This window comes from Cheilinus undulatus, linkage group 8 (genome assembly GCF_018320785.1).
Source record: "Cheilinus undulatus linkage group 8, ASM1832078v1, whole genome shotgun sequence".
Classification (NCBI taxonomy): Eukaryota; Metazoa; Chordata; class Actinopteri; order Labriformes; family Labridae; genus Cheilinus; species Cheilinus undulatus.
The window spans coordinates 50,943,016-50,956,418 of NC_054872.1; the positions used below are offsets into that span (position 1 = coordinate 50,943,016).

Here is a 13,403-nt window from a genome sequence, read left to right on the forward strand (position 1 = left end):
TACCAATATGACCTGTAATGTTTCATTAACCTCTTTTATATCTTTATTTATGTAATTCCTCCTATATATCTTCTATAACGTCCACCCTAGGGGATGAGGTGTGCCTTCTCTCCCTCACTTCTCTATTATGCCATGTTCATTTGGCTTACGTCATTTGGGATGCACATAATGCACCTACTACCTACGTAGCACATAGTATATAATATCCCCTTTAGGCTGTACAACAACATTTAACCAAATCAAACATTCACAGTAAGTTTACAGAAGAATATAATGTTTTATTTTATGAGTAGGGGGCCCTAGATGACAGTTTAAGATGATGTCAGCGGTGCATTGTACATTATTCCTACTGGTAATGACTTTATTTTTACTATGATGATTTGATATTTGATTATATGGGGACGGGGTACTTTTAATAATGATATTGCTTCATTGTACCTTATAGTCCTTGAAAAATGTTTATCACAGTGCTCAGATTGTTATTTTTGGACCAAATAGTTAAATAAAGTTGTTCAGCAAGAAGCCATTGACTTTAGTGGTATACATTTCAGAACTGTATGTTGTAATGGGGCCACTGTCACCACCGTCAGAGGGAGTTTTATTTGTTTTAAATCAATATGCTTACAATATGTTTCTTCAGTGCTGTTGAGTTATTAAAGGAATAGTCTCTTTTAATACTAAAATATGTTTGTTCAATAAAAAAAACATTACTTTTTCTATTTAGACTAAAAGTAAACGTATGATATTAGAACTTTTAAAGGAGTACACGTGAAACAGTATAAAAAATGAACAAAAGTGAATATTCAACATTTAACAGCATATATGTGTACTAAGAATCCCAGATAATGATTTAAAAACTCTAAATACATACTAGACCAAATAAATAAAAAATAATTTGCTCTTTATTGTGTCTGACGGTGTTGACAAAAACAAAGTAATAACTGGAAAAACGCCTATCCTATAAAAACATACAAAATGAGGAGGTTGCTCCGGTACATTGCTGAACAGCTAAGACTTTGGTCTATAATGATAAACCTTCAGATTCTGTAATTTAACTAACTTTTTATTTTCCAAATTAAAACCTGTTTTATCCAAATTCCCAAGAATCAGTGATTTCCCACATTTCTGCCCATTTGAGTCACTTTATTACTCATTTTTTATAATGTTTTTGCTGTTTTTGTTTTTTGTTTTGTCTTTTTTTTTTTTTTCCATTTTTTTGCTTTCAGCATTCTTGGCATGTTTTTGCTGCATTGTGACCATTTTTTGCCACCTATAACTCATTTTTTGGTAACTTCTCACCCATTTTTGCAGCCATTTTTTTGCCACTTTTTCTCCCTTGTTGCCATTTTATGCCACTGTTTGACCATTATTTGCCACCTTGTACTTATTTTTATTGCCACTTTAATCAGTTTTTGCCACTTTTCTCCTCTTAAATTGTGGCTCTCTCAAAGGCCTTTTTCTTTTGGCTCTTTGGTGGAACAGGGTTGAGTAACTCTGTGTTAGTGTGACTCCAACACAACAGTCTGGGTTTAAATCCAGACTAAACATGTCTGTTCCTTCCACTTAAGGAGAAAAACTAAAGAAAAGAGCCCCAACTGAAGCCTTAACCCTCCAAATTCTCCTTTAAATCCCCTCCCCCACATTTTAAGGGTCAAGGACAATACATCACGAGCAGACAGAAGCGACCCCCACTCTCTCCGTCACAGACACAGCTGCATCAGAGCATGAAGAGCGCCGTAACCTTCCATTGACTGTATGAGTACATACGCTTCATGTCAGCCCAATGTCCACTCACTGTGAGGGGTGAAAGGTCAGCAAACGGTGACTCAGGCCCTGCACACAATGGAAAATCAGAAAGAGTGCATACACGCCAAGAGCTGGTTGTGCACGCAGACTGAGCAATCAAGAGAGAAGGGCCTTAGTAAGAGAGGAGACCAAGGACCTGATGGTCACTCTGACTGATCTCCAGAGGTCCTGTGTGGAGATGGGACAAAGTTACAGCTGGCATAAAATGGTCCAAATGTGGCAAAACTGTGGCAAATAAATGCGTGAAAAGTGACTAAAATGGGCAAAAAGCAGTCAAGTGACAAAAATGGACAAAAAAGGGAAAGAATTGGTATTTAAAGGGTGAAAAGTGGGGAAAGAATGGTGAAATTGGGCAAAAATGGGATAAGACTGGCAAAAAGGAGTGAATAAAATGGGCAAAACTAGGAAAAAGCGGTATTTAATGACAAAAGGTAGCTTAAATGGGTGAAAGTGGGGAGAAAAAAGGGTGAAAAAGGGCAAAAATGGGCTAAAAGTGGCAAAATAGGCAAAAATGCCTTCAAACCTTCAAGTAACCTTTAATTTTTGTTTACGGAAATCTTACCTTTCGTACTCATGCATTTATTTTTCTTCATCAAAATGTGAATAAAATGAGAAATGATCATCCCCTTCAATAAAGCGATTAATATCAAATTTGTTATATGAGCCAAAATTGCAGTAAGATATTTTTTTCTAAATTTCGCCCTAGTTTATCTAATATCGGTGTTGTTATAACATAGAGTGATTTCTTGCTTATGTTTGCTGAACAACAGAAAAAATGAGGAACCTGAATAATCGCATTTTAAATCACAATATTGCAGGAAAAAATTGCAATTAGATAATTTTTGCAAATCTTTCAGCCCTAGTATGTAGTCAAGGTTGGAGCCATGTCTGCAGATTGGTGGTATTTGAACCTAAATGAGGAGAGGAGAATGAAAACGATGCACTGATAAACTATCAAGAAGAGGGGTGAAGAAGATCTGATGAAAACAAAACAGCTTCAAAATAAATGTAGCAAGTGTTATGGTATCATTAAGATCTCATGTTTGCACTCTCATTAGTGTGTGCTTAAATTGAAGAGCTGTAAAAATGTGGTATCAGTGCATCCCTAATTTTTACGTGTCTTCTGGTGGTGCTGCAAGGCTCGTTTTGATAAAACACACCATGCACGGTGCAACGATAACGGCTAAAAAAGGCATTAAAACAAAAACTATGCTCAAATACACCATAAACATAAATCTGTTCTTTAAATCAGTGGTTCTCAACATTGGGGTCGGGACCCCCATGGGGGTTGAGAGACACTGAGAGGGGGTCGCATGATGCCGGAAAAAAATTAGAATATTTTCAGTGCCACTTTACACCAGTTTAGCTAAATTTTAACCAGTTTTGATCATTTATTCCCACCAATTTTAACACACGTACGCCACTTAAAACCCATTTTTTCCCATTTCAAACCCTTTCCAACACTTTTTTTCCACCTGTTCTTGCCATTTTCCACCTATTGTTGCCTCTGTTGACCCATTATTGCCTCTATTAACCACTTTTTACCACATTTTATGCCCATTTCAACCACATCACTCTTTGATATGCTCATTTTTACCAGTTTAATGCATTTCTGCCCATTTTTGCCCCTTTTTCTGTCTTAGTTAACCCTTTTTGCCAGTTTATATCAAATTTTCATCCCATTTTACTACATTTTCCACCCATTTTTGCCAATTTAAAGTAATTTTGGCCACTTTTTTATTCCCCTTACCAGTATCTATGCCCGTTTTTACCACTTTACCCAATTTCTGCCACTTTTATCTTAATCTTTGCCAATTTTATCACATTTTCTACTCTTAAAATCCAATTTCACCACCTTTTCAGCCATTTTTTGCCATTTTATTTGTTTTTAACAGAAGGGATTTAATCACATTTTCAAGAAGACTATCTACCATTCAAATGATTAAAATATAAACTTGCTTCTTTGGATGGAGTGGTTGTTTTTTAGGTTAAAACTCTCCCCTATATCCCCCCTTAAGGGTGACTTTCAGGTACAGTGGGGGTCCCCAGTCTTTTGCACCTTTACTTTGGGGGTCCTGGGCTGAAAAGGTTGAGAACCACTGCTTTTTTAATGAATGATTTGTAGGATTTTATTTGACTAATTTTACTAATTTGAGCCCAGAACAAAGACTACAAATAAGGAAATCAACCAGACGTGTAATTCACCAGATCACCACACGATGGCAACATTGCTTCATGAACAAATCAAACCTGGACAAGCCGATGACTCTAAACAGGGAGGTTTGACATGTTTAAGTCATGCAGCTGCATGGAGATGAAGAAAAAAACAAAGGTTAAGGTCAGTCAGGCAGTAAGCCTCTAAAGCAGAGGTTCTCTTCTCTGATGAGCCTCAGGAATTTGTCTAACTGTAAATTATTACTATAACCAAAGTTCTTACTGCATGCATCATGCAGCACTGCATGCTCACTGTCCATCTGTTAAAGATGCATTTCTCTGCCCTGTATATCGACTGTGTTCCACATGTACAGATATGACAATCATGTTTTTACTTAGGCTGTCAGGATTCTACAAAAGGAAGCTCATTCTTTTATCAAGATACTGAACTATTTCAGGCTTTAATCTGCAGAAAGATCTTTATTTCCCCCTTATTTATGAAACTTGTGACTTAAATAATGTGGACCAACCTCTTTCACTAGTTTCCCTTAATGAGGCTCACCTGGCAAACTAACGAGCACACCTGTCTGAGACTGACGTCAGTGGACACTGACACAATAGAAATACTGAAAATCAAATGTCTGTTAAATTTGAATCGTGTTTGCATGATAATCTAACCTTGCAAAGCAGATGGATTCGCCTGTTTCCTTGTTTTTCACTGGCGAATCCATCTGGTGTGTCAGGTTAATGATAATCAGTGTGTGTATTGATTGTATTGATCATGTATTTATCCCCTCTACCCGTTATTATCGTTAACTTTCTGTCTTCATTTGTTGCTGATGATTTTTAGCTTGTTTTAATCTGGTTCATGCTGCTGTCTCTCATTGGTCGGAGCTGCTTTAGAGGGGACAACTTAGACGATTCAACTGATGAGAAAATAAAAGTGCTGTCCAGTCCAACCTGAATTCATCCCCTAAATCACTGATCATCAACTGGCGGCCTGAGGGCCGAACCAGGCCCCCCAAAGCTTTCTGTCTGGCCCCCAGAAGATCATTAAATTCAGAAAAGGAGGAAAAGAAGATGTTTTTGTTTTAGGAGTGTATTTTGGATTCAAATGTCTGCAGCTGTTAAATCCATCCAAAAAATTTACTATTGAAATAGTTTTAGAATGATCTGATTTTGACCTGTTTTTATAGAAATTCACTCATCATTCATAATTAGTAAATATATTTTTAATAATGTTGCAAAAATGGCCTGAGTAAGTGATGAAAAGGGGTTAGAGAGTGGCAACACAGGTTGTGGAGAGACACAAAAGGGCAAAAATGTTCAGGAAAAGAGGTTAAAGTGTGGCAAAAATTGGTAAAAGAGGAAAAAGGGGCATAAAAAAGGGTTGTTAGTGGCAAAAATGGTGCAAAAAAGTAATGAAAAAGGGTTAAAAAGTGGTGAAAATGGATACTAGAGTGGCACCAAGGGGCAAAAATTTGCAGGAAAAGAGGTTAAAAATGTGGCAAAAATTGGTAAAAGAGGAAAGAAGGGGCAAAAATGATAAAAAATGAGTTATTAGTGGCAAAAATGCTGCAAAAAAAGTATGAAAAAGGGTTAAAAAGTGGTCAGATGGATTCTAGAGTGGCATAAAGGGGCAAAAAGTACAGGAAAAGAGGTTAAAATGTGGCAAAGAAATTGGTAAAAGAGGAAAACAGGGCAGAAAGCATAAAAAATGGGTTATTAATGGCAAAAATGTTGCAAAAAAGTAAAGAAAAAGGGTTAAAAAGTGGCAAAAATGGATACTAGAGTGGCACAAAGGTCCAAAAATGTGCAGGAAAATTGGTTTAAAAGGGGTTAGAGACAAGAAAAAATATTTTAAAGAGGCAAAAAGGTATCAAAAATGAGTTAAAAGTGGCAAAAAAGTGGCAAAAATATTGGTTTAAGAGGAAAGAAGGAGCAAAATGATAAAAAATGAGTTAAAAGTGACAAAAGGGTTAAAAAGTGGTAACATGGATTCTGGAGTGGCACAAAGGGGTTAAAATGTGCAGGGAAAAAGGTTAAATTGTTAAGTTAAGAAAAATTGTTTTAAAGAGGCAAAAAGGTAAAAATGAGTTAAAAGTGGCAAAAATATTGCAAAAATTGCCTGGCAAAGTAGTGAAAAGGGGTTAAAGAGTGTCAAAGTGGGCAAAAGTGGCAATAATCGTTTTAAAAGTGGCAAAAACGATCAAAAATAAGTTGAGGGGCAGAAAATGTTGCAGGAATGGCCAAATGAAGTAATGAAAGGGTTAAAAGTGTCAAAATTGATTTAATTTTAGTGCTTGATCACAATTGGGGAGGGCCCTTTATTGGGGATTTTCAGGGGCCGGACATTTCTGTGGGCCGGTCTGTCTCCTTGTGGCCTGCTGATAGATAACAGGGATAGATCTCACTGTAATACATAAAACTATCCTGCGTTTAAAAAAAAAGAATCAAAAATACTGATACAGTAATATTTCAATATTGATTTAATTTTTGTTTGTTTGAAAATCCGGCCCCCGGAGTCTCTGTGGAGACTAAATCTGGCCCTTGTGCAGATGTGGTTGATGACCCCTGCCCTAAATGAATATATAAATAAAAATTGAACCATATCAGGTTTCACTGTCCTTGTTCTCCCATTTTTTTCTATAACCAACAGATTTAAAGACAAAAAGAGAAAAGGTGTTTGGGGAAAAAGCCGCTTTTATTAAAAGTCAAATACAAAAGGAATATTCATGTTAGGCTGCTATAAAACGTCCATATTTACATCTTATGGTACAGATCAACACTGAGCGCTGCTGAATCACTCACGCAAACATCCACACACTAAAAACACTGGACGTCTCCAGACGTTTCTCACAGCACAAACAAACACAAACATCTGGAGCAGCTGAGAAAGACACGTGTGTTGTTTCATTTGGATGCATAGCTTCGAGTACAATTCTTTGAGGGCTCAGAAGAAAACTCAAACTAACGGTGACCAATCTGGAAAATAAAACCCCACATCGTCACGACGACCCCTGCAGAACTTTTTCTGATTTGATCCGACGCCCTAAAAACATCTGGATTTGTCTCTCTTGGATTGAGTCAACGCTCTTTTATCAAATAAGCTCCCTGATTGTACTCTTTGCTCGCTCACGCTCCTCCTCACGAGAAAACTACATTCATCAGGCGGTGTAATGACAACGTACGTAGCAGAGAGGTAGGCTGGGAAACCATCAGACCTGACCAATCAAACCGCTCGTTAACTCTTTGTTCATTTGGTTTCTTTAAAAGCGGGAGAGGAAAAACTCAAGTTTAAAAATACTGTTATTTTTTTGTCAGCATCTCGCCATCAGCGGAGACGTAAAAAGCTCATCAAACAGATCCAAACACCCATAAACCGAAGCGGCTCTGGCTCTAACAGATCAGGATTTTTGGGATCTGAGACATGAAAAGAAATTTTAAAGGAAATCAATCGCAGGTTAAGATTTGAGAGCAGATGATCGATGACCTCCCTCCCTCTGAAGGCTGTGTTTTATGTTTAACATCTTAAAATGACACTTTTCCCTGGTCTTCATGTGGCTAATGAGAACTGCAGTGAGATATTTGGAAACTAGACAACACGCTTTCTCAGACTGGAGTTTTTACAGGGTAATGCCCAGATTGATTGTCAGCTGATCATAATCAGCCAATATTCATGAAAACAAATGATCAAAAAAATCAGTCTGATTAAACTGTTGCTGCTCAGTTAGCACTTGTAGAAGCTGTGCTAATTTTAAGTTCCTTTAGTTCACAAATATTAGTCAAAATTCTAGCGGAAACCTGAAGATAAAGCTTTTTCTTCATGGATGTTGTCTCTATGGAGTTTCCCTGCTAATGCTGGTCTGACATGACTAGTCTGGCTCGTTGCACTGTGATGCAAACTTTAGATTTTTCTCAAATCAGTACGTCAGGTATGTTGGTCCCACTATGGATCTTGCATTTGTTCTTTTGCAGCATGCTTCACAAAAAATTTTGGCTAAATCTGTTGAATTGTTGGTTTTGAACTGTAAAAAGAATTGAACAGATCCTGTGTGACATCAGCTGTTTGATTACAGAAGGCAGACTCAAACAGCTTTTGCAGCCAATCCGTGGCAGCTTCCATATTGAGATCGCTGTCTCAACTGAACTTTGGATCAACCTAACGGCAGACAAGAGCCCGCCCACTGAGCTCGACGCCCTGTCAGCTAAGCTAGCACTAAAGCTAGCCTTCTAGTGGTAGCATCTGCCTGTCAATCTATCTGTGGATCAAAAGAGACGCACCAATCAGAGCGCAGTGAGGTTTTTTCCAAAATATAATGGCTGGCTTAGACTACATGATTTTTTTTGGTTGTTCACGATGACACCATGTCAGACTATGCAACCAAAATTTTGTCCCGTCTTGGCCGACAGCCTGGCCACTCTACAAGAGTGATCCTGACCGCTCAGCGTATGCTGACGTCACCACTGACTGAGTGCGAGTTCACAGGTTGTTGGGAGCGGGTCACAAAGTGTCAGTAACTCTACAACAGAAGCACTTTGTGTGATTGTAGCGGTCTTTCGCTCGTAAAAAAGTAAAATAATAAACAATTATGGATTGGATTACGGATAAGTTATGTTATGTCAAGGGGAGGACAACATGGACTGGCTCTCCTTCAGACAGATCTTAAGGTATGCATGTGATAATGTAAATAAAATAAAATAAAATTTACTCATTAATATTAGGGAATAAAAAGGGATAAAAGTGCTAAATCTTGTAAATGACGATGCAAAGATAGGAGCTGGGTTTCCATTACACTTGGAAATGTGCAAAATCAAAATAGCGCAATAAAAAACTGGTAATGGAAACAACTGAATTTCGAAAAAACCCTAAAATATTGCAAAAAAGTTTTAATGCTTTCATGAGGAGGTTTTTCAGGTGTTTTGATATAGAAATATATCACAAAAGTGTAATGGAAACACTTTTTCCACATTTACAAGTCACGGGATGTAACGTACGGTGTCACGTGATTAGTCACTCTGAGACAACATGGCACAGTTCTTGTGGACAGAAGAGGAGACAGACTTTTTTCTAACATCATACTTATACACTTATGCGTGGCTTTTACCATACATACAGACTTTACCTCTGAACTATCATCTGTTTTCTTCATCTTTTGTTCAGCATTCTCAAGGCAACCGCCGTAGATGTAACCGAAACTGTACCAACACGCAACAGGTTTTGAGTGTCAAGCTTCCCTGCAGCGGATTCACGCTAGATGAGATTTTAGGAGAATTGCAAGGCCTATGCCCAAAACTCCCTTCAATAGAAACGCATTCAAAGCACAATTGTACTTAATGGAAATTTAAGAAATTTCGCTTTTATTTTTGCGAAAAACTGTAATGGAAACCCAGCTAATGAGCAAACACTCCTGTTGGTAGACATCAGGATTCACATCGTTGACGTCAGGTCAGGGTGTCAAACTAGACGACGATGTAAGAAAAATTCTGACATGCTAGTTTTGTTGAATTGTGGTCATGGGGTGTCTTGGACGCGTCGTTAATTACGTCACACTACAAGACCGTTTGTCGTTTCCGACGTTTTAAATCGGGCCCGAGTTTTGACGATGAGCTGCAACGTCACAGTTGGGCTTAAATCTTAAATTTGTGTAGCCTGAGCCGGCCTTAACATGAAACTGCTTTGCTAGATCAGTCTTGTGATGCCGAAGCTATCCACTGAAAATATTTAGCTTTCCACAGACAGATTTAGCTCCTGCAGTCTTGAATTTCTCATTTTCTATCTCGTATTGCGAGGCATGTACTGATTCAGAGCATAGCTGGAAAAACAAGAGCCTTTAAAAACAAGTTTTATTTTCCTTTCTCACATTTATCTTTTGTTGTTAGACCGTGTGTCTAACGCTGACATGCTGAGCTGGGATCAGAAGGGTTTGTTGGTGTTTTAATAAGGCATAGTGAACGTTTAGATTGCATTTCATCTTGATTATATTAATTTTTCATTATTTTATTGCTGTTTTTTTGCCTTTTATGCTCCTGTGTCGTAAATGATCCTCGAAACTCCTCTAAGAAACCTGGACTGAGCCTCATGAAGATTCAGAATATTTTGCATAAACGTAAATTAAATAAATCCGGAAACAGAGCTGAATTGTTGCTCTGCAGCTTTGTAAGGACCGCTGCTCTCAAATGTGAACCTGCAGACGATTCCTGAGGACTTATGTCTTTATCGTAACGAGCCACACGTTTGGATTTGATTAAAACATCTTTACAAAAGTCCAAACACAAACTGATCAACGAGAAGAAAAACACTTTAAACAGACGCCGTCCTGCAGAGAAGAGAGAGCAGCTTCTGAACATTTCTACAGACGAGTACAAAAATAATCTGTCATGTGAAAACTATCAAATCTTATTTTACACGTTGGAAACACTGCAGGGTAAAAAGTGTTCCACCTCGGAAAAGCTTTATTTATCTGCTTTTATTTCTAACTGGCACGTAGATTCTCTGAACCCTCCTTTAGTGCAACAGGCAGCGAGAAAAGAGAAGCTGTTTTTGTGAACGAGGCAACACTGACAGCAGCACAGTGACAAAGATGTTTCAAAAAAGTTAAAACGGTGAAAGGAGTGCTTGTCCTTGGGAGATTTCTGTGAAATTGACTTTTTTGTTTGGGTTTTGGTTCCTGTGGAGAGCTGGAGGAGAGGAATCTGTCGGGTCAGATGAAAAGATTCCAGAAAAATGCCTCTGAGCAGAACTCCGAGTTCGCTTTGTGAGGCGGAAATCAAGGCCTTTATGTTGACAAATGAAGCAAAAGAACTCTGATCAGCTGCAAAATATCCAACATACTTTCCTTATATTCCTAAAATGGTTTAAAACAAATTCACATTTTCCATGAGTGAAATCAGCGACCACCAAAATGCAGAATAAACAAAATAAATAGCGAACACTGAGCTGCATTAGAGGCAGAAGAAGAAGAAAATAAATAAGAGTTTGACATATTTGTGTGTAAAGCTGGTTCATAAAGCCAGAAAATCGTCTCTCTGTGCTTGTGTGAATAAAAACCACTGATCCACAGTCAGACCTCTGACTTCTCCACATGAACAAACATCCACAACGAGCAAATGAACCTGAAAAGAGCCGCCATCGAGAAACAAGAGGGAGCCAAGCGGCTGTGTTCACGTCACGTCAGGTTTTCTCTTTCATACATGACAAAGGATGAGCTATCTGTATGTGCAAGACTGGAACATTTTTATGAAGAAACTCGTGATTTGTGCGGGGATTTAAAGACTAAATTTGGTGCCAGTTATGTTCAGTTGTGCTAGGTCAGACCTCTACAAGCTGCTTGCTTGGTGCATGTCCTCCCCTGTGCTTTTTCTGCAGCTTTCCTATCTGGAGGAGAAAAGCCCAAATAATAGCACAAAAATGAAAAGCAGTTTTTAGTTGCTTTGCTCTTCTTTCAGCTGTTTCAGTCATTTTAAGCTCAAGGATCTGCTGCTCTCTTTGTCACAGAATGACAGTGGACCAGTGGATGATTTTAAACCTGACTGCACAAAGACCGAAGACATGTGCATGGACTTCAGAAGAATCTACGTGAATCTACGTGATGAGAAAACATCTTGAACCTTCCATGGGCGCCTACAGGTGGATGCTGGGGTGAAGGAGGGTTAAAGTGGGAGTGCAATACTGATTCAGAGCAGAGCAGAGGAAGAGAAAGGAAATCCTGCAGCTTAAACAGGCTGCTGAATTAAGAGGATGTGATTTGATTATGATGCATGTCAGGTGTGAATCAGTGTTTTTTTAGTATGACTGCCTGAACGAGCTTGCAGGTGTGGCTCTATATATGCAGAAGTTTGAGAATTGCATTAGTCCTTTATGGTCAGAAATATGTGCACTTTTATTTAAGTCCTTCAAACGTGCACATGCATGCATCTTCTGCTTTTTATGAATCTACTTTGTTTATATTGGGTGAATAAATCCCTATTGAAGGAACTAAAATTGCAGCATTTTTTTCTACACCTGCTACCTAGAATAAATGGCTGAATTTTTAAATTCATAAAACATCTTCCTCTTTTTATTTTGGCCCTAATCCTGTAAAAATTTTATTCATTAATGATACATGACTTGGCTAATTCCTGATTACACGTGAACACAGTGCTGACTCTCTCAGCCTGTATGAGCTCTGTGGATGTTTGGCGCCCTCTAGAGGTGCTGAGGCAGCAGGTCGTGTTTTGTTGTGTATGGCGCCCTCTAGTGGGGGAGCAGCAGGTCCTGTTTTTTTTTTCTGTGTGGCCCCCTATAGTGGTGCCGAGGCAGCAGGTCGTGTTTTTTGTGTGGTGCCCTCTAGTGGTGGGGCAGCATGTCGTGGCTGTGGCTCCTCTCCATGTAGTCCACTGCGTCTCTGTAGGTGAGGGCCAGCTGGGGTCGGTCGTACATCTCGCTCAGAGCCTGAAACTTGGGCCCCCAGCGAGACAGACGGTCGTAAACAAACCCTCCTTCATCATCATCCTCCTCCTCTTCTTCCTCCACACAGGGGGCAGAGCTAGCGTTCCTACGAGACGCCACCGACCCCAGCGAGCTGAGGCTTCCTGCAGATGACCCCGAGCCCTCCACGCACCACACGTGGTAGGCATCCAGTGGGAAGGCCTCGCTGTCGTTGTCAGCCTCCCAGATGATCCTCGCCACGTAGCTTTTAAAGTCCACGTGAGAGCGAGATGACGACACGTCCACGTAACCTCCTGTGTCATTTGGATCGATGTCCCGGGCCACAGGAGCAGTGAAGTTAGCGTAGGGGGAGTCTCCGGTGTAGCTGTTGGTGGCGTGCTGATGATGATGGTGGTGATGATGGGGGATGCTGAGGTAGGGAGCGCCTGAGCTGCAGGAGGAGCTGGATGGGTGGACCTCCTCCTGGGAGCCCGGGGACGATTTGATGAGAGGAGCGGTGGTGCAGGACGACGACTGAGACAAACTGGAGCAGAGTGGGCGCTTCAGCTCCGTGATGTCGTAGCCATTCTGGAGGAAAAGAGAGAAACATGAGTTATCTAATCATCTGTTTAACTTCTGTCAAACTGAAGCTTGAACTGACAAATCTAAGCCTTTAGGAGCAAATAATCTTCAGTTCTTTTTTAGTGCAATCTAAATCATTTTCACTGCTGTTTTTGACATAAAGCAGTAAAACTCAACGTGTGGCTCTTTTTTGTCTTCATTTCAAATAGTATTCCCCAGAAACCTTAAAAAAAGGGAAACCTTTTTGCCCTTTTTCATCTTGTCTTCCATTTAAGCTACTCTTTGCAACTAAATTTCGCTTTTTTTCTACTTTTTGCTCATTTTTGCTACTCTTTTTGCAACTTTTAACACATTTTTTTGCCACCTTTTTCTCCCCATTTTCACCAATTTTCACACATTTTTGTTGCTTTTTGACCATTTCTGCCACCTTTAACTTATTGTTATTGCCACT

General features: G+C 39.3%; 1 protein-coding gene across 4 annotated transcripts in view; it reads right to left on the bottom strand.

Annotated features, from left to right (window-relative positions):
• Window positions 1-9,288: 9,288 nt before the first annotated feature.
• Window positions 9,289-13,403, bottom strand: part of si:dkey-22o22.2 (neural-cadherin) — a 220,855-nt gene continuing 216,740 nt past the window's right edge. For all 4 annotated transcript variants that reach the window (XM_041793004.1, XM_041793006.1, XM_041793005.1 and 1 more), the window contains one exon: window positions 9,289-12,958. In XM_041793004.1, coding sequence (XP_041648938.1) covers window positions 12,290-12,958 — 669 coding nt within the window. In that variant the 3' untranslated portion in view covers window positions 9,289-12,289. The remainder of the gene's footprint in view (window positions 12,959-13,403) is intronic.